The 20,140-nt window shown below is 41.0% G+C and overlaps 3 protein-coding genes across 5 annotated transcripts; 2 read left to right on the top strand and 1 right to left on the bottom strand.

Moving 5' to 3' along the window:
• The first annotated feature begins 925 nt into the window (after positions 1-925).
• LOC115687454 (uncharacterized) lies at positions 926-7,595 on the top strand. The gene is made up of 9 exons (XM_030613035.2): positions 926-1,699; positions 2,144-2,273; positions 2,377-2,819; positions 4,420-4,500; positions 4,620-4,718; positions 5,238-5,396; positions 5,584-5,670; positions 5,874-5,945; positions 6,905-7,595. Exons 1-9 carry the CDS (start codon positions 926-928, stop codon positions 7,226-7,228), a joined length of 2,169 nt encoding a protein of 722 aa, XP_030468895.1. The 3' UTR covers positions 7,229-7,595.
• A 1,301-nt stretch (positions 7,596-8,896) lies between these two features.
• LOC115687507 (protein REGULATOR OF FATTY ACID COMPOSITION 3, chloroplastic) lies at positions 8,897-12,188 on the top strand. The gene is made up of 5 exons (XM_030613106.2): positions 8,897-9,273; positions 9,958-10,012; positions 10,105-10,161; positions 10,710-10,787; positions 11,331-12,188. Exons 1-5 carry the CDS (start codon positions 8,956-8,958, stop codon positions 11,813-11,815), a joined length of 993 nt encoding a protein of 330 aa, XP_030468966.1. The 5' UTR covers positions 8,897-8,955; the 3' UTR covers positions 11,816-12,188.
• A 1,664-nt stretch (positions 12,189-13,852) lies between these two features.
• Positions 13,853-19,255, bottom strand: LOC115687491 (pentatricopeptide repeat-containing protein At3g48810). Of its 3 annotated transcripts, XM_056310136.1 has the most exons (4): positions 19,152-19,255; positions 16,720-19,072; positions 14,329-14,987; positions 13,853-14,133 (listed from the first exon to the last, which is right to left on the bottom strand). In XM_056310136.1, exon 2 carries the CDS (start codon positions 18,949-18,951, stop codon positions 16,945-16,947), a length of 2,007 nt encoding a protein of 668 aa, XP_056166111.1. In that variant the 5' UTR covers positions 18,952-19,072; positions 19,152-19,255; the 3' UTR covers positions 13,853-14,133; positions 14,329-14,987; positions 16,720-16,944. The 3 variants fall into 3 exon arrangements, with proteins under 3 accessions (XP_056166111.1, XP_030468946.1, XP_056166110.1); XM_030613086.2 differs by having other exon boundaries at positions 14,329-14,426; positions 16,720-19,245; XM_056310135.1 differs by having other exon boundaries at positions 16,720-19,245.
• Positions 19,256-20,140: the final 885 nt, after the last annotated feature.

The following is a 20,140-nucleotide window of genomic DNA, read 5'->3' on the forward strand; positions in this document are numbered from 1 at the left end:
CTCGGGTGCCTGATTGCTCGATTCTAGCTGCGTTCCTGCTCGTTCTCGACCGTTTCGAGTGTAGTTTGGAGGTAAAGGGGGTTCGGGTGTTGTAATTCGTGATTTTAGTACGGGTGGTGCGTGCTGAATGTCGGAAAATGTTTCTGGGTGCGGCGGTGGTGTTGCTTCGCTTTTGATTTTCGTATCCAGCGGGGTTCTGTTAGCTGAATTACTGGGCTGAGTGTTCAAATTCGGAGCTTTTGCTATGCTTTCGGGGAAGTGAACTTTTTGGTTGTTGGGTCTTGAATTTGCACTTTTCTTTGCTTGGGAATGTGTTCAGTTCGATTCCGTTGAAAGTTCTTACCTATGTCTGTTGTTCCCCAGAGTAGTATTGGTTAAATAGCGGAAGCTTGCAACTTTTGTTATGCTAAGTGACTGTCGAGTCGCCTTTGGGTAACAGAGCTTACTTGGTGAAGTCGTTCTGACCTGTAATTCAGTTTGGAATTGGCTCCCCCCTGCTTCAAGTGATTTTGGAGGGTTTAGACCATGGATTTCTCAAAACTTCTAGCACCTTTGATTTTTTTTTCCCTTGCTTTTTTGTACTTATAACTGGAAGCTACTGCGTTGAAATTTAAAAAAAAAAACAATGTTACTGTGTTTTTAGGTCTTTATAGTTTGTAAAATTCATCTCTTTGGAAGGTATAAATTACGATTTTAGGTGCATAAACTTCTTGACCAAGCTTATCTTCAAGTTGTGGAGTGTGCTCTGTCATCGAGGTTGGCATCTTATTTTTCCTAAATGGTGATAGATAAGCTCTGACATCTGTTTTAATATGGGTGATGGTATTGCAGTAGAACACTTATCAGCATGGCAAGCCAACTTTGATTGATGGGGATGTATTAACTTGGTACCTAACCCAGGAAGAATCTCCTAGGATATTGACTCATGGCTAGGAAGGGCAATCAGCAGAAGAATGGGGTTAGTCGTTCCTCACAGAATGGCAAAAAGAAGGGTTCAGAAACACATCAAGAAAGAAGACAAGCTACTGACGTGAAGATTCCTCCTAAAGAGACAACTGTGAACAGTCATCACTCGAGCAATGCTTCGGCTGAGAGCATGAGTCAAGGAACTGGGAAACTAATGAGTATGGATAAACAAGGGACAGATGCAGCTCAGGGATTAGAGCACCCAGTTCTGTCTGGGGAATCTTCAGGGGATTATATTCAAAATGCATCTCCTATGGGCATGTCCCACGAGAGAGAACAAGGTGGACTAGATTGTGATAATAATTGTCAAAATAGCCGAAAAGGTGGCCTGGGCCACAAGCTGAATGGGCATATAACAAATCTAATAGAAAATGTCCACATATTTGACAATTTAGTTGTTAGAAATGTGAGAAGATCAGCTTTGTGTGTCCTAAAGGCAGCTGGAGAGTGGCTGGAGTCACAAAGACCTTTTGTCATTAATTTAAAAGGTGACATACTAAAGGCTCGTGACTATGTCAAAGTGAAGATTGAGCTGGCCTACCCGGTTGTTTTGAAATGGCTTGTATACTTTGGGAACATAATGTTTCTCTTATCAATGATTTGGTTGGATTGCACTCTTAGGGGAATCGATTCTTTCCTACGTATGGGGACTACATCTTTCTTTTCTATCATATGGTGTGGAATTTTCTCAGCTATCGCTATGGTCGGCATGCTAAAGTTTCTTGTGGTCTCGGTAAGTCACTCATCACTTTTTTCCTTTTAGGTCGAAAAGTCACTCATCACTTCACAAGCTACTTTTATTGACTTCCTATTGTATTGCTGGTTCAAGTTATCCTTTCCCATCCTGACATGACCTGTTACCCTGGATCCATTCATGTTTGTATGTCAATATTTCATCCTGAACTGAGCTTATAAATATGTGCAACTCCTCCTTCTTCCTGTCAAAGTAGAAGAAATCAAAATAAGCATAGAGTATTACCTGTTGTCACTTCCAAACTCCTTGGAGCCACGCGGTATTGTTGCTGGATTTTATCTAGTAAGATACAGATCCTCTTTTGTCTATGTTCCTAGAATTCATTCCTCAGTTACTCTTTCTGAAATGTTCAGAATAACTCTATTAAGCACACTTTGCTTCTGCTGCATTCCTTTTTACTGACTGAAGTTTGCATTCATTCAGGTGCTAGCTGTTCTTGTGGGTATTTTTGTGGGGTTTGCCGCTGCACTTTTGCTGCTTGCACTTTGTGGCACTGTCTTCTTGTGGTTTTATGGAAGTTTTTGGACAACAGCTCTTGTAATCATCCTTGCAGGTAATGGCTTCGAGGCTTTCTCTTAAGACTTAACTCGATGTCTGCTATTAATGTGCTTTTGAGTTTGTAAGCTTGCTTAGATCCAATATTCATGTACATGCAGGTATATCATTCACATTGAGCCATGAACGCCTTGCACTTTTCATATCAACGATCTATGCCGTGTACAGTGCTTGGGCATATGTTGGATGGATGAGCCTGCTTTTTGGTTTGAATTTGTCTTTCATCTCAAGCGACGCTCTCATATACTTCCTGAGGAATAATATACATCAGCCTCAGCGACCCAATGATCTACCCAAACAAGCAACTGGAATGCAAGGTCAACCGTTCAGCGAGGCATCGCATCCTTCATTCTCAGATGCTGCCCCTGGATTGTCGGCTGATCGTAATTCGGGAATACCTTCAACTAGTGGGGCTAATCCTGAAATAACTTCAGAAGATGAAGTTGTTCGGTTGTTGAGTTGTTCTGATCACTATGCAGCACTGGGCATCAATCGTTATGAGAATGTAGATGCTTCTTTGCTCAAGAGGGAATATAGGAAAAAGGTACTCTCTCTCTCTCTCTCTCTGACGCCCAACTCACTCACCCACACACAGATAACTACCCAGACACGCCCCACACCCAGACTCGTACACGAAATAAGTGCATGTTCAAATAAATGGCATGAGAAGTAACTCTTCTACAAAGCATTAAAACTGCCCTCATTCCTTGCCCCTGGAACAGTGGGCTACCTCTCAATTGCTTTTAATAATTGCATAATGCTCTGTAAAAGTTGACTCAACGAAAGATCTCTGTCTCATAAGTCAGATGGCCAACGCGTAAGATGTATAAAACAAATGTTACACCGCGACCATGTATCTTTTTTCAAATACCGGCGCAACTCGTATTTTGAGAGTTCCATGGTTCAAACTTTCCCTTCTGGCCCTTTCTTTGTATAGGCTTTATAATTGTCATTTATTCTTTAGAAGAGACTTGAAGTTCAATGTCATACGAAATCTAATAATTGCTGGATCTGATAAAACTGGCAGAGAAAACTGAAATTTTATTGAAATGTAAAGTTATGCGTGTGCTTTCAGAATAATGCGAAGGTAAAATAATTTATTATAACAGTAAGTATCTAGAAAAATGCCATCAGTTTGATCTGAGCTACAATACCTCCTCAGCAGAAAAGACACGGGGAAGTAATCCGCTTAATAATGAAAAGATGTGGACAAATACTTCAAAGAAGATCTTGAGTACTTGGATAATATAGAGGATTTAATTCTAAAGATCTTGAGTACTTGGAAATATGATGTGGCCAACAAGATCAAACAATTTGATACCTGTTAATATCGCTGTTTTTATCAAGTATTGGCGGGGATGGATTGTTGGGTCACTGTGCAACTCGAAGAAGAGCTTAATTGGATTAGGATTCTCCTGATTGAATACAATCCTGTGTATTAGGATTTGAGTTGAACTCTATTATGATTTCAAAAAGTTCTCTTTTTTGTTTGGAGATAACATTTTTCTTATATCTATGTGAAGTAGGATTTATGTGTTCTATTCAAGTGTCCTAGTTCAATTTGGAGTAGAATTTCGTAAGTTTGTCTTTACGCATGTAATTTGCTTTTTATTTGAGAATGAGTGAAGGATATCGAACTTTAGCAAGTCTTTGCTTTGAATTATATGATATGATGAGATCGTTATCGTAAATTTGATGCTTGAGAAACCCTTAGTGCGATGTGTAGGAAGTTTAGGTGTATGCCTAAAGGAACTTACTCATTTTGAGTTATCTTTTGTTCTGAGTTCTCTTCACGTTCTCAATCAATTTCTCTCACCACTTTGCGACTCATCGTCCAACGTCAGTATGATAGAGGATTCAATACTAAAGAGGGCGCTATGGAGTAAAATAATCTAGGTACCCATCTCTACTCGCAGAAAAGGCTTGCTTGCTTCTTGTTCGGGTTCTAGGCCAATGCTTATTCCTTTGTGAATTATGAGAGGCTTACTGGCCTAATTCAGTAAATCTCAGGCTGAAAGTTGTGTTATTTTGTAAAATTTTTACTTGTCATGTGAAATGATTCTTGTTTATCTAAATGTCTGGCATTTTGATGAAGGAAGAGAAAGGTATATTTGACTAAATTAAGTTCCTTCTGATTGGTTTAGGCAATGCTGGTCCATCCCGATAAAAATCAGGGAAATGAGAAGGCAGCAGAGGCTTTTAAAAAGCTTCAAAATGCATATGAGGTATAGTTGGTTTTTCTTCCAAAACTACAAATCATGCGAATAACAGATATTGGATTTAATTGATTGAGATATGTGATCTATACTAACTTATATAGCTATACCTCTTACCCTTCTTCAAGGTTTTACTCGACTCTGTAAAGCGAAAAGCTTATGATGACGAGTTAAGGAGGGAGGAGCTGCTAAACTGCCTCCGTAGGTTTCAAAGTTCTTCTCAAAAGGTATTCTTTTGCATCTCTCTCTATCTCTCACACATCTTATTACAAGAAAATAAGAAAGTTGACTTGATTCCTCTTTTCTGGGTTGCCCGAAGTACGTGCCTCTCTCATGTAGTAATCTGAAAGTTATTTTAATTCTTGAGCATTTGGAATGCAATACGAAATTTGGTGAACAGACTAGCAATAGATGCAACAACGACAGAGTTTCTGTCTCAGACAGCCCAGGACACTACAATTTGCCTTGGTTCTGGCTTGCATTCTTTCGAAGGTCTGGATCAGGGGTTAGGTTTCAGTTTACACTGACAATTTGGAGTAATTGAGGCGTTGTGTTCTTTGAATGAATGAGGTCTGTTTAGCCACTGATTTACAACCGAGATCTTGTTATGAAAGTTAGTGTGCACCCTTGGGCATGTAACTGTTGAGAGAGGGGAGGATGGAGGGTGGATATGTTGAAGTTTGTGGGTCTTGAGACTGTAAAAAGTGGTCTCCTGTTTTATCATACTAAAAGCAACTAATTCTCAGAATGGAGGTCATGGTCTCTTCTCCTCTGGATTTGCTCACTCAGAGACCGACGGTGAAGTTCCTTTGAGAGATTCGAGGCGAATAGCCTGCAAAAAGTGCAACGGCTTTCATCTCTGGTTGCAAACTAGAAAGTTAAAAGCACAAGCAAGATGGTGCCAGGTATTCCCTTGCCGTCTGAATTTGGTCGTGCTTTTGATGTATTATATGTTTCTCATGTCATTGACCATATTGGCATGGTGCAAGAGCAAGACTTTGTTAAGCTCTCTTTAAAAGTCAGTGCCGTGCTGTATTGTTGGCGTGAAGAATGTTCTCCTTCGATATTTACGTTTCCTTTGTCTTGTCTAAGGACTGTAAGGAGTTCCATCCGGCAAAAGATGGAGATGGATGGGTGGAGCAATCTTCTCAACCCTTACTTTTTGGGCTATTGCAGAAGGTATTTGTTAACTCTTAAATTGAACCAATGAAGGTTTCCTACACCAATTATATCTTGCTTTATTGAATGTTCTGCCAGTTGTCCTCTCATTATGCAGTTAAATGGTTTATTTCATAAATTATTTAGAACTGAGAAGGCCTGATCATAATGTCTGCGTTGATGAAGTGGATTGATCCTACTGATGGTGATGATTGTCCATGCAGATGAATGCTCCTGTTGCGTTTGTTTGTGCTGATGGCAGAATTTATGATGCCTCAGAATGGTATATCTGCCAGGTAAAGTAATGTGTCCCCATAGTCTTTTCTTTCCTCCTTTTTGTGCTTTAACCCAAATCTTCTCTAGACGGTCAATGAGTTTTATGTTTACTCGAAGTGTTTCTGGTGCATCTACTTATATTCGTGTGGATAATTTGGGTAAAAAATTCATTATAATGCTTCTTCTACCACTGTTGGCATGCGTTGCCTCTGAAAAAAATCAACCTATAATATAATATCTTTTTGAGTAAGTTATGGTGACCCTTCCGATGCTTCATGAAGATATGAAAACATCTTTTCTAAGGTGGGCGTGAAATGAGTTTGTATCCCTTTCTTTTCCTTGGCTTACTATACTTGGCTCTTAAAATTTAGTAAATTTTGTCCAATGCCATAATATCTTACCAAAACTGCCTCGTGAACATTTCTGTAGAAAGGATTCCCATGTAGCACAGGAGAAACTACATTAAGTCTCACCTGCACAGTGTTTATGATTATATACCCATGCAAATTTTGACTTATGTAATGTCAACCCCAGTTTCTGTGCTTGTTGATCTAAATCCAACAGAATAAGAGGAATAAAAAGAGCTTGATCATTTACTTGAAGGAAAAAGAATTCTTCATTTCCTCTCTTTTTTTTATATATCTGTTATTATTATTTTTATCTCTTTGGATTTGGGGGGGAGGGTGGGGGCCTCTCAAGTGATGCATTCAACCCATTATGAGATCATTATTTTATTTGAGGGATAAGTTAAAGTTGGTCAATATTTTACATGAATTGCTTGTTGTTCTTAAACTATTTGGAAGTACGTCCTCTTATATGCGACCATATACCATCAATATTAGCCTAGTGCTGCAGAACATGAGCTTATTCTCGGTGGCGATATGGACTACAATTTCTATTTTCAGACGCTATTTCTGCAGGGGACTCTAGTAGTGCCTATTGTGACAATAATGATTATGATTCTAAAACGTTGCTGCAGGGAATGAGGTGCGCACCCAATACACACAAGCCGAGCTTTCACGTGAACACGAGTGTGACTGCAAAGCATAATGCTGGGAAGGGAACTGCTTCTGGACAAAGGGGCGGTCGAGTTCCAGGATCTAATGTTGAGGAGACCATGACAGAAGAAGAATTCTTGGAGTGGTTGCAGAATGCAGTGCAGGCTGGCGTTTTCGACAATTTCAGCAGCGCCTATGCGGAGAACCAATCTCCAGGGGGCGGAAGTAGCTCCAAGAGCAGCTTCAGCGGCAGTGGCAACAGTAGTGGCGGTAAGAAGAAGAAAAAGGGGAAGAAACAGTGGTAAGCAAAACCAATTTGGTAGATTGTGAGCAATCTTTAGCCTAAAGTTGGAGATGAAGCTTCTTATTTTTGGGGATGGTCAAGGGTTAAGGAGAGTTTAATCTGAGTTGAGCAGTATCCGAAGCATGGGCATAACTGCGACATTAAGCAGGACCTTTCGATTAGCAGGAGAGGTTGTATAGCATTTTCTTTTTAATATTGTTCTTTTTCCTAATCTTGCTTCATCAGTGAAATTAGCTGCGAGTTAGACGAGGGGGAGGTTCGACGATATTGTATCGTTAGGAAGTGAAGGCGCCTGGCTGTGATTTTCACCTGGACATGGCTATTTCTTGAATGAGTAATTATGAAATATGGAAGTAGTTGCTGGAGAATATTTAGTGAAAAACCAAAGTCCAGGAGGAATACATGGTCATTGGCAGGATTATCCTGATTGAGTGAAAGGAAAGATTAAGGTCATCTCGCTTAGGAGTTGGCGTTAGCCACTCCTAATGTGAATAAACTGAAAAGAGGTTTAACTAGGAAGTGGCATTGTTATAAGAATTCTCTACTATTTCATCTCATTAGCAAGGTAATGCTAATTATACTATGATTTGAACAGAATAACATCCATTACTTATGTAAAGGTCGATTGTCTTCCCAACGTCTTACGTTCACGCACAATGCAATGCTACCTTTTCAAGGAAAACCGAAATCACCTCATTCAACCCTCTTCTAGCCACCTGCCCCCGGGGCACTGGACGACACCACCACGGACTGAGCTCCACCGCCGACACCAATCTCGACCAATGCCACCTCTGCCCAGCCACCGCAACAAATTTCGGCCCAACCTACACCACCATGACCACCGGATCTTGAGCAGCAATGCCACACTCGAATTGAGCGTCACCAGGTCTCGAGTAATAGTACTATGAAAGTGACTCGAATTGAGCGTCACCAGGTCTCGAGTAATAGTACTATGAAATTGACTGAGAACTAACATCGCCCGACAAATCGTATTGTATCGCCAGCACTATACTCGACCACGACCAGCACCTTCACTTCTAAGAGAGAGAGATTTGCTGAGTTGGGGAGAAAGAGATGGGATGGTTTACGTCATAATAGATCATTGTTGAATTGGTTAACCATCTCAATTGACAAAAACAATCGAGAAAATCCTTGCCAGTGAAAATGCTTGCAATCGAGATTTTGTATGAAAAATTCGAATTGCAAAAAAAAAAAAAAAGCTGTTAAGGAATTGTAGGCTAAGTAATGTATTCTATTTGAGAATACATAGCAAGATAATTTAAATTATAGTTGCATGAGGTTCTATGAATATATGAGGTAAAAGTATGAGTTTGAACTTGTACTTTTCTTTAATGTTTAAACAGAAGCAAAAAGCATTTTGTTTACTCAAAAGTAAAAAGTTTAACCAAAATTCCAGTATGGAAAACTTATGAGTTTTTTAAAGAATCTTTTATACATTCCACATTTGGATGACACGTATACTCAGAGATAGTTATGCAAGCGAATACATTTTACATCGGCAGTGCGCGTAATAATAATCCGAAAATTACACGCGATTTTGGGGGGTCAAAATTCATATTTTATGAAAGTATAGGGGCCTTTGTGCAAGTCACTGGGAAACGAACGGAAAGTTTGCAAGGTTTGTCCTTTTTGTCCCGCTTTTCTGATAAGCCTCTCTTCTTCCTTCCCCTTGCCTGGCTTTTGCTCCTCCAAAAGCTAAAAACCTCGATGGAGTTCGCTCTCCAGTCGTCTTCTTCTTCCTGTTCGTCTTCGCAGCTTTCCTCAACCATCCCTAAATTTGTAATCCCAGATCGTTTCTCTTGGAAAAGGAGCCACTGCCCAGCTTTTCTGAACGTGTCATCGTCGTCATCATCTCCTTCTTCGTGGTCTCTGTGTAGTATAAACTGCTTGCCTGTTGGCACCCGAAAATCCGTGACTGTCGGTGCTAAGAAGAGAGACAAGGATGGGAAGAAAGGCTCGGACGGCTATCTGTTTGGACCCGACGAGAGCACTGGGCTGTTCCCTGAGGCAGTGCTGCTCAAGGAGGTCCCGCTCTTCCATTTCTTTTCGTTTTCGTTTTCGTTTTTTTTGAGGTGTGCAAGCTGATTTTGATGTTTTGGAATCTGGGTCTTTTGCGTCTTGGTCGGAACTTTATCCTGTCCATTTTTCGGGACTTTATGTTGCGAGAGGAATGGTGTAGAACAGAATGAGCCTGAAGAATGTTGGGTGTATGTGGTCTTTGTGTATGGTGTTGTTGTTGCTGTAACTTTTGGTGTTCTTGAAATGTTTGCGAGCACATTTCTGTGAGAAACTGTAGCGTCTATTCACTCTAAATTGGAGAGCATGTTCATTCAACTGGATTTTAGGGTGAAAAGCACATGTTGTTAGCAAAGAATCTAATATATTTTGCCCCCTAATTGAATCAACTTATAGGACAAGGAGAAGCCAAACATCATCTGAGTTTTACCAGCTTCCCGATGGCTGTAAGGAGCAAAATCTGTACATTCTTGATTAAATTGAGTAGGAAAAGGAAAGACAAAAAAGGGTTTGGTACTGCTTTTCAGTCTCTCCAGTTTTCAATGTCGGTGCAACAATAATTGGTCACAAGTCCTTTCGATTTTGCGTGGCCGTGCTTTGAAATTACCTGTCTTATCTCTAAAATTTATGCAATGTGATATTGTTGCATATGATTGAGGATCTTCTCACGTTAATTTTCTTCTTGGATTTCAGAAAAAGGTACAGGAAGATGGTAAACTTATACCTGAGTTTGCCGATGCAGAAGAGAGTATGTAACTTACAGGTTTTTTTTCCCTAGTTGTGGATAATGAAACTACTCTGCGTACTTGTTACTTGACAAGAGTACTTGTTGTTTTGCAGAGGAGCTTTTTGAATATCTGAACCTTCAGATGGAAAGCAACTTAAAAGTTACAGAAAGTAAGCAATTCACTTCAATTAAAGCCCCTTCTACCAAAATATAGAAGCTCATACTTCTGCAGCTTTTGTTGAGTAAATCATGTAGTTTGTAGGCCTGGCACTTCTAGAGTTGCTGACAGTTTCATATACTCTATTCGAAGTCTGGTGTTTGTGCCCTTTTTTTATTTATTCCATTAGTAGTTAACTGAAGCTCATTGTATTATTAGGGACATTCGCGATGATTAATGTTTCACTCTAGAGCTTGTAGGAGGATTTGCCCCCTGCGGAGATTTATCTGTTGAGATGCAATATCCGAAGTATGCAGTATATATAGATAGGGAGACTGCTGCTCTTGTTAAAATAGAGAGATGCTTCTCCTCCTGTTTAGTTTAAAGAATCTGGAGACAAAAAAGATAGAATAACTGCTGTTAACAAAGTTGAAGTTATTTGCATGGATGATGATCATCAAACAAAGGAAAAGATATAAGGCTCATGTTCGCCGAGCTCTTTTTTTTTGAAGTTTTTCTTTCATCAGATCTTCTCAGTGCTATCTTTAACTTTGGGTACAGTGCGCCACTACGAAGTGGTTTATCTAATCCATGAGAAGCATGTGGAGGAGGTTGGGAGTGTAAATCAAAAAGTTGAAGGTGATTTCTACCTCTCCATCTTTATCATTTTTAACTTAGTGGCAATCCTACATTTGTTATGTTCACAAATTAGAGCAGGATGTCTCTCAGCCACCTAATTGATAGAATTGGTTCACCTATGACTGGTAATCCGTTTTGATCCTTCGATGTGTTATAGGCAGTTGCACCATCAATTTTTGTTGAACTTGTTTTGGTTCTCTTGAGGTTTCATCTAAGTCAAGTACATTGGCTTGCACTCCGCTTTCATTAACTAATATCTACGACCTTTTACTTTAGCTACCTGTGAGCTAACAGTGTAGGCAACTTCCTGGAATTTTTCTTTTTCAGGGAAAAATCCTCAGCTGAGGGTATCGCAAAAATTTCCAGGGTTATTACTTCTGGTACTAGAACAGTGATTTGTTTATGACTAAATCTGAAATGAAACTTAGCCCTTCTTTGTGGTGGACATGGTGGAAAATCAAGTGCCATGATGCATGTGGATCTATTTAAAGGTGCATGAGTGCCTTACAAAAAGTTTGTGAAGCTGTGAGACCTTTGTTGCAGATTTCCTACAGGAGAAGAAGGGCAAAGTATGGAGATTTGAGAACTGGGGTCTTCGTAGACTCGCATACAAGATAAGAAAGGCTAAGTATGCCCATTACATTCTAATGAACTTCGAATTGGAAGGGAAATGGATCAATGATTTTAAGACCATGTTGGATAAGGACGAGAGGGTCATCCGACATCTTGTGATGAAGAGAGACAAGGCGATTACAGAAGTTCTCCCTCCTCCGCCTGAATTCCACAAACTCCGCGGTGGCATTGATGATGGTGAAGATGAAATGGATGATTTTGAAGATGAAGAAGAAGATGAGGAGGAGGAGAGCTGGGATGTAGAGGATGAAATGGATGACTATGGAGATGAGGAAGAAGATGGCATTATTATGGTCAATAGTGATGAAGATGAAGGAGAAACTAAGAGCAGCGAATCACCTTCTCCAGTTAAAAAAGGGAAAAGTAGATCAAGAGCAGAGAAAGTTCTGAGGTAGTTTCAAGTTCTCATTACAGCCTCATTTTGGACTTGAGAGAGAAAATTAGGCCTGTCTTTCTTTTTTCCTTTTCCCGGGTACATTACCTGGAAGTCTATCCTATACCGAAGGCACAATATTTGGACCGCAAAAAAACATGAATTCTTGTCACAGCTTCTTTTCGTGTCTTTTGTTGTCTGAAGTTACAGATTCTGAGGTGAAATTTTGGGATATATGCATACTTCAGTCCTATTTGTACGGGGCAAAAATGGTATCCCTCTGTTCTAGGAGTAGAAGCAGTGAGGTGCTTGGTTTGTAAGTTTGATGGATCCCTGTAATTGGCCACTGTGAATTGACAGCAATATTTTAAAGCAGCTGAACTTGCTTGGTTTCATTTTTCATTATGTGTGATGTCTGAAGACATCCAAAGCCTCTCTTTTCTACATGGCGTCGCATCAGCTCTACAAGTGCATCATGCCTCTCCAGACCATGGATGTGAACATTCGTTGCATCTTTCTTCTTAGTTTCGTCATTTAACGCGCATGAAGATCAACATCAACATTAAAGAAATATCAAGAGATTGCCAAAATATAGCTATGTGTGCCTTGTAGATGATCTTAGCTGGATCTGCTTAATTGCTCTCGGATTCTTCGATTCATCCTTCATTATCTCATTCTCACTCTGAGATTTGCCACAAAAACTGTTCCAGGTATGTATCTTTCTGCCCCGATGCTATACACTTCTTGTCTTCCATAGCATTTGACATGTCTGGGGAACTACATAGGCTCCGTTTGGTTCAGCATTTGGAATGCTCATTTGGGCTCTAAAGTCCCTTGGCCAAATGCAAATGGTGTTTGACAACTTTTTTTACTCACTTTGGGGAGATGCAATTGCATTTGAAATACTCGCCAAGGGACTTTTGGCCAATGCAAGGGTGGAGATGCTTTGAGAAGTTGCATTTTCAGAATGCAACTTGAATTGTTCATCGCTACTGTTCATCTTCCCCAGAGGCAAGTCCAGCGGCCAGCGATCGCCGCCTGATGGCTAGCCTGACCCCGGCGACCATCGCCTGGGGGTCGCGCAACCCCCAAGAGGCGGTCGCCTGAGGGTTGCGCAACCCAGGCAATGCCTGAGGTCCGACGACCCCACGCGGCGGTTGCTGGGGTTGCGCAACCCCGGGCGGCAGTGGCTGGCGACCAAATCTGGCTGTCGATGGTTGGTCGGCGATCAGATCTGGCCGGCAGCGGCAGCCGATGGTTAAGCTCGACCGAAGCTTTTTTTATTTTATTTTAAATATTAGCAAAAATCCTTTAGCCCAAGTTGATTTTAAAAAACACTTAAAAAAAAATATTAGCAAAAGTCCTTTAGCTCAAGTTGATTTTAAAAAACACTTAAAAAAAATATTAGCAAAAGTCCTTTAGCCCAAGTTGATTTTAAAAAACACTTACCAAACACTACTTGCATTTTAGAAAATCCCTTTAGCCCAAAGATATTTGCATTCTCCCAAATACATTCCCCCGTAGTCGAACCAAACGGGCCATAATTGGTCATTTCACTAGGAATCAATGGTCGTTTTATTGCAACATCTGTTCAGCGCATGTAAAAACCTGCACCACTTTTACGCTTCTTTTACGTCATGTATCATTCAATGGACAACCATTCCATGGTGGGCAGCGCTGACTGCCCACCATGCCCCTTCAATAGAAAGGGCCTCTAAATCCTTGCTAGATAGTTGTGGCCCCTAAAGACCACCAAACTTGACGTAGCTCTTGCACAAGACATTGATTTCGGGCTTCGGCATGGTGATCTACAGTAAGAACTAAGAATTTAAGACTTTCCGCTGTATGAACTTGGGATTCATATGATTTATTTGCTCGAAGTACAAGAGCAATGCAGCTTTACCAAAACTTCGTTCCTTATCCCTGGTTATTGTCGTCTACATCTTCATCGGAGTCGGGCCTTCTTGGAGAAAAGTCAGGTTTGTTTGTATTTTTAGAATCACAATCCTTGTTAAGCAAGGGACTAGTGCGTGCGTCTCTGTCTTTAACCGAAGCCCAATTTCTAGAAGACACCTAAGAGCAGCAGTAATCACTTCCTTTCTCATCTCTTTAAAAGAAACAAGCCTACATCAAGAGAACATTACTAATTTGCATTAAAATGATACCACGAGCAACAATAGAACCAAGTACATGAAGCCTTAAATATAGCAGACCGCAAATATCAGATGCGACTGTCTGAGAATGCTCCAATAACTGATGAAAAAATATCCCCCTGATTATTTGCAGCAGCCTGAGGACATTCCCCATCCCGAGAACTACGCAATCTTCTTCTTCGGTCTCCTGCCCCACACAGGAAGAAACAAGACATTCAGAAAAATAAACCGCGAATTCTTCCAGTGGCAATCGCATTGAATACAGATTGAATCTAAGAGTTCCATTTTTTTTTTAATAGAAATCGGTCTGTGGTAGCTAATCTATCAAAGAAAGCTATTAAGAAATAAAACAAAATGTTGTTGGAACGCGGGAAATACACACCAAAATGCTCCATTTAATATCCGTGATCTCCGCCAAATTGCATTCTCCATGCTCTTCCTACAGAGAAATTTCCATCTGATGATGAAGACCTGACAATTCTATCAAGCATAGAAGCATTCACCATAAGAAAACCGTAAAAAATCTATACTCTTTGCAAACTGGTAAACGCAAGTTTCATTCACAAGCTACAATTATCTCCTAGAACACATCAAGGAGGGTAAAGTTCATGACGGTAAGACATGGTATTGGAAAGAAAAGAGGACAAGGCACATACACGGGCAGACAAGAAAACTATTGTCACCTGGAAACAACTATCATTTCTTTCTTATCAAGCTACTATCACCATCATCGGCTGCTTCAAATGCAGTCAATCATGAACCGGCAAACACATGCAAAGGAATCATCACTGTTCATGTATATTTCGATCGAGATCTACAGTTACATTCATACATGAGAAGGAGATCTTTGAACAATTCCATGTTAAATTTCAGAATTTGGAATTCATATATTGATATTGAAAGAAAGCACAAGTGCATAAAAATATCAGACATCTCAGGCAAAATTGCCAAACGAAGGAGGGATTTATAACACCATCAGGTGAGAAAGCTTGCTGCCAGAAAACACAGATTTCCTCAGTCCTTGAGACTGAAGTAAGACCCCTGAAATAAGATCATAGCACGATTAAGCAGGCACCTCATCTGCCTAAATACATATTCTCACAAAATACTAAGCTAAGCAGAAATGAAGGTAAATAAATCTTATTCAGAGAGCAAAGCATGAAAGATAAAAAAAAAATGGAAAAGGGGACAAGGAGACCGCACCGACAAGATAGATATACACAACATTCAAGAAATTACATTTAAGGCTACTAGATTAAAGCACAGTTACTTGATCAGCATAGGAGTTCGTTCATTTTCTGATAGATAGGTAAGTTTCAGACAATAAGCAGGTGAACTAATCCTTTTCTAATAACAAAAAGGTGGACTAATCCTGCTCAAGCTCCAGAAATTCACATCATATATCAATCCCCACAATTTCTATATATATGATAGAGAGGCAAGTGATTCTACAAGGAAAGTTCATCCTAACCACTAATCTGAAGTTTTAGACCAGCTTTAATACTTTGAACTAGGACATTTACACCAAGAACAAAATTAGTATTATGTAGTTTAGCTTCCTAATACACATTAAATGATATTACTAAAGCATTCCAACAAAGGTTAAAGAGGGCACTGCAGAGAATTCCCTTTGAAACTGGATACATTCCAATTGTATTCAAAATCCCAACTGACGATTGTCCAAAATAGTATACCAAGGATTCTCTGCCAAGTTACCTATGATATGGTACATGAGAAGATAGATACGATGTCATGAGCACTGAAGCCACTATCAAGTAGGAATTGTTCTGGCCAATAAAAAGATAATCTACAAAGCCAACCTGATCTAGCTGACCAACATATGAAAGAATTATTGGGGATATTGAAAACAAAATATACAAGCTAGTGCCCTGGGAATGTCTATATACAAGTAGTATGGATTATTAACCAGGAAAGACCCATTGGAAGCCCCAAGCATAATCACCTGATCTACAGCTAAGTTGTTCGGATGTAATGCCACACCTATGGGACTCTAAATATCAATTATAGCATTACTTCCAGCTCCAGGCAGATGCTAGTCATCACCCTTAACAAGTTGATTACATGACAAACTATAGAATCACGGAGTGTCAGAACCCTATGTTATTTACTCAGGATATTTAAGGGACCAAATACGCATTAGAGTTCATCTCCAGGCGTTTATATGACCCATTTTATCTTCATTAGACGGTATATGGGTTTTGCTTTGTTACAGAGCTTGATTTCAAAATCTAAAGCTTCATAGTTTGCAACAAGCCTAGGTACAAGCATACTTCTGTCACAGGCAGGTGGCACTTGAACGGGCAAAAATCACCATAGGTTAGCATTAGTTGTGAGAAACAAAGGTAATACAGATCAATTAAAAAAGGTGCTACCCCATTATGCCCATAACAACATCTAGTCTCTTCCAATTTCTATGGCTTGATTGATGAAATCAAAGTTTAGAATCCACTTATCATAACTTAGCTTTGTCATCATCATCAAAGCCAAAATATTGAGAAACACCCTAGTACTTGCATACGTATTGAAGATAAGAAAACACTTGTTGGTTTTTAGAGTGTTTGGTTAAGCATTATGGGTGCATATTACAACACCAATGATGTTCCTGATGGAAAACGATTCTATTAAATTGTTCAGAGCATACTGGATCACAAGGGACTTCGTAACATTCTAAATCGGACATCCTTGTTGCTTACGATTTCAACTGGAAAACAAAAATGCTTAACCAGAGACACGTAAAATACAGGTCCTTTACCTTCTATCTGTGACTCAGAGGATTTATACTGCAGTTGTACATGTCGAAGGGAACAAAATGCTCCGAGCACATCATTGTTACATAAGATAGCCATGCAAGAATCTGCAACTCAGTTCATATCTGCATTTCATACGCTATCTCCAAATTCTGTCCCCGGTTCAACCTGACATTCTTTTGGCTGCTCATGTTCTGTGAGAAATTCAAAGCATTCATCATTGTCATATCTCATCCATTACCTATGAGATCATCTAGAATGTGAATGGGCCCCAAACTACCCATGCCGTTAAAAAAATTTCGAACTAAGAGATTCCACATGACAATATTTGGGGATATCCCTTTATTTATCATATTCTTGAGACAAGCGACAGCGTCTTCCATGCCAAAACAATTGCAAATCCCCCAAATACGATGCGTGTATGCTGTTAGGTCAGGTTGCCACTCTCCAGCTTCGGTGCTAGCTTCCCATAATCGAATGGCCTCCTTAAACTTGCCCTGGTTACAATAGGCATAAGTCAACATGCTATATGTATAAGCATCAGGGTTTGTCCCTCTGACCACCATTTCCCCGAGAAGCTGCAAGGCACTCTGAAGCATACCCTGGCGACAGTAACCAGAGAAAAGCATATTGTAAGTCATAATAGTCATCCGAATCCCCCTTTCTTTCATCTCTTTGGCAATCTCAATTGCTGCCGCAAACCTGCCTACCTTGAGAAAACCATTTATCAACTGATTATATGTAATTGTGTCAGGGGAACACCCATATTTCCTCATTAAATCAAGCACTTTTATGGCCCAATCAATTCTTCCACCATCACATAAACCTCCAACAAAGGCATTGAATGTTATTAAGTTAGGAGGGCAATCATCCTCAGCCATTTTCAATATTAAGGAATATGCTTGGTCAAACAACAAATTTTTGCAGAGGACATCAACCATACAGGTATACACGACAACATTGGGACGGCAACCACTGAACATCATCTTGTTCCATATCTCTGATGCACCTACCAAACTCCCAGATTTCGCAAAACCATCAATAAGAATGCTATAACTAGTACTGTTAGGAGGAACCCCATTTCTCTCCATCTTATTAGCAACAAGTACAGCTTCCTTCATATTCCCATTAGAGGATAGACCGTGCAACAACGTATTATACGAAACAATATTGGGCAGAAAACCTTCCCTGATCATCTTGTCCCACCAATCAAGAGCTTCATGAATCTTCCTTTTCAACAGAAGACCCTTCATTAATGAGGTAAAGCTGTGAATATTCGGGCGACATCCTCTTACAGACATCTGAGAGAAAATTGCCATAGCCAGCTCAACATGCCCCACATCTGAAAGAGAACTGATGATTGACGTATAAGTGACGACGTTAGGGTCAATATTCTCATCCGCCATCTCGGCGAACAACCGGAAAGCTTCCTTAAATCTGCGTCCCCTACAGAACCCGTCAATCAAAGCATTATAAACAGGGAGACACGGTCCAAACTTCCTGGCAAGCTCCCTCCCTTCCTCTACCTTGCCGACTTTACACAAGGACGAAACTATAGTCGTGTAACTTACAGAATCCGGCGAACACCCCCGGTTCGACATTTCCTCGAGCAACTTCAGCGCACCATCCACTCTACCGTTCTTGCACAATGCCTTAGTAAGGATGTTATAAGTAAACACATTCGGCTCCATGCCGTCCTTCTTCATGTTACTATACACCGGGCTCATCATCGAGAACCTATCATCACTGAGCAAGGCATCCAGCAGGTGATTATATATCTTCACCGTCGGCTCGCAGCCGAACTCTCTAATCCTATAGAACATCTTGAGCGCCTGCTCCACCAACCCGGCTCGCCGATACGAGTCTATCACCTCCACGAACAGCTCCTCCCCGCAGCCGATCCCTTCCAACTTCATCTGCTGCAGCAGGTACTGCACGGCGTCGATCTCGCCCGCGCGGCCCAGCTTCTTCACCACAATCTCGTACGTGAACCGGGTGTGCCGGAAGATACCCCCGTTCGCGACGGACTTGAAAAACCGGAAGGCCGACGAGGCGTCGGGGTCGCGGCGCAGCCTCCTCGCGACGTCGGCTTCGCGGAGGACGGCGGCCGAGGTCCCGCAGCCCGGAGGCTCGCCCGGCGGGCCGACGACCGGGGTCGCGTCACCGTTGAGGAAAACCGGGATGCGGGGCTTCTTCTGCGCTTTCAGGAGCAGAGAACAACCTCGTTTCAGATACATTGTCGTCGCCCCGAAGGAAGCGGCACCGCCGGCGACCTGCCGCGAATCGGGAGACGCGTCACCGAGCGAACCCGTCGCGGGGATCGCGAGAGCTGGAAGCGGAGACCATGGAAATGCAGGACTGCAATACTTCGGAGCTCAGATGACGAGTGCTCTACAACAGGAGCGGAAGCCAGGAGGTGGAGGAGGGGCGAACTCACCGGTTCGCATGATAAAAATGCAAACTTTAGAGTAAGTGAGAGGGAGGAGAGAGGGGCCAGACCACGAGACTCATCAGTGGCATTGTGTCTTTACGGATTTTCTGAGTTTCCTAGGTTTGAAACTCATGTCCAACGTATATATATTTTTGCGAGAAGGACATTGTACCTTAACTTTGGCTAAAAGTGTAACGCGGTCCCTAAAATTTTAATTTGTTCAATGTGATCCATGAACTGTAGCCAAATATGCAATGCAGTCCATGGATTTTCAATTTGTTAATGTGATCCCTGAATTTTTGGTACATAGTCCCCGAATTAAATGAAAATGTTTAATATTGTCTGTGCACTTGAATTAATGGAAGGACAATATTGAATATTTTCATATAGTTCATTGACTAAGTTGAACATACATCAAAAGTACATGGATCACATTGAACAAATTAAAAGTTCGGGGACCACATTGCATATTAAGCTAAAGTTCATGGACCACATTGAATAAATTAACAATTTTAGGGATCGCATTGGATATTGAGCCAAAGTTTATGAAATATTTGTGTCATTATCCCTATAATTTTTGGGCAAGATTAAAAAAAAAAAGCTACCCCATGTGATTAGGCCTATAATTGTTCGAGTAAAGCTGGTTGAGTTCGGTCCTTTAGTTAAACCGGTCCGGGTACTCATCCCTTGTTGGTACCCGATGTATGTGTTGTATCAAGAGACTCAAGACCCACAAGAAGCGGCTCAAGAAGCTTAATCGTGAGGAGCTGAGTGACTTGTTCGGTAGGGTATGGCTCGTGCTAAGGCGGAGGAGATCTCGACGGTGATGTACGCGAGGAGGGGGGCGGGACAGCCGTATGATGATGTCCCTAGAGTTTCATATGCTTGTTGGGATGGAGGGAGTCTATTACGACGGCAAGCTCGGGGTTAGATAGCTGGAGTTTGGGGACTGCATTGCGGCTCTTTTCTTCAGCATGGTCAAGCACTGATAGCAC

The sequence above is a fragment of the Syzygium oleosum genome, unplaced genomic scaffold (genome assembly GCF_021117445.2).
Source record: "Syzygium oleosum isolate NSW1041296 unplaced genomic scaffold, Sole_v2.1 Sole_v2.03, whole genome shotgun sequence".
Classification (NCBI taxonomy): Eukaryota; Viridiplantae; Streptophyta; class Magnoliopsida; order Myrtales; family Myrtaceae; genus Syzygium; species Syzygium oleosum.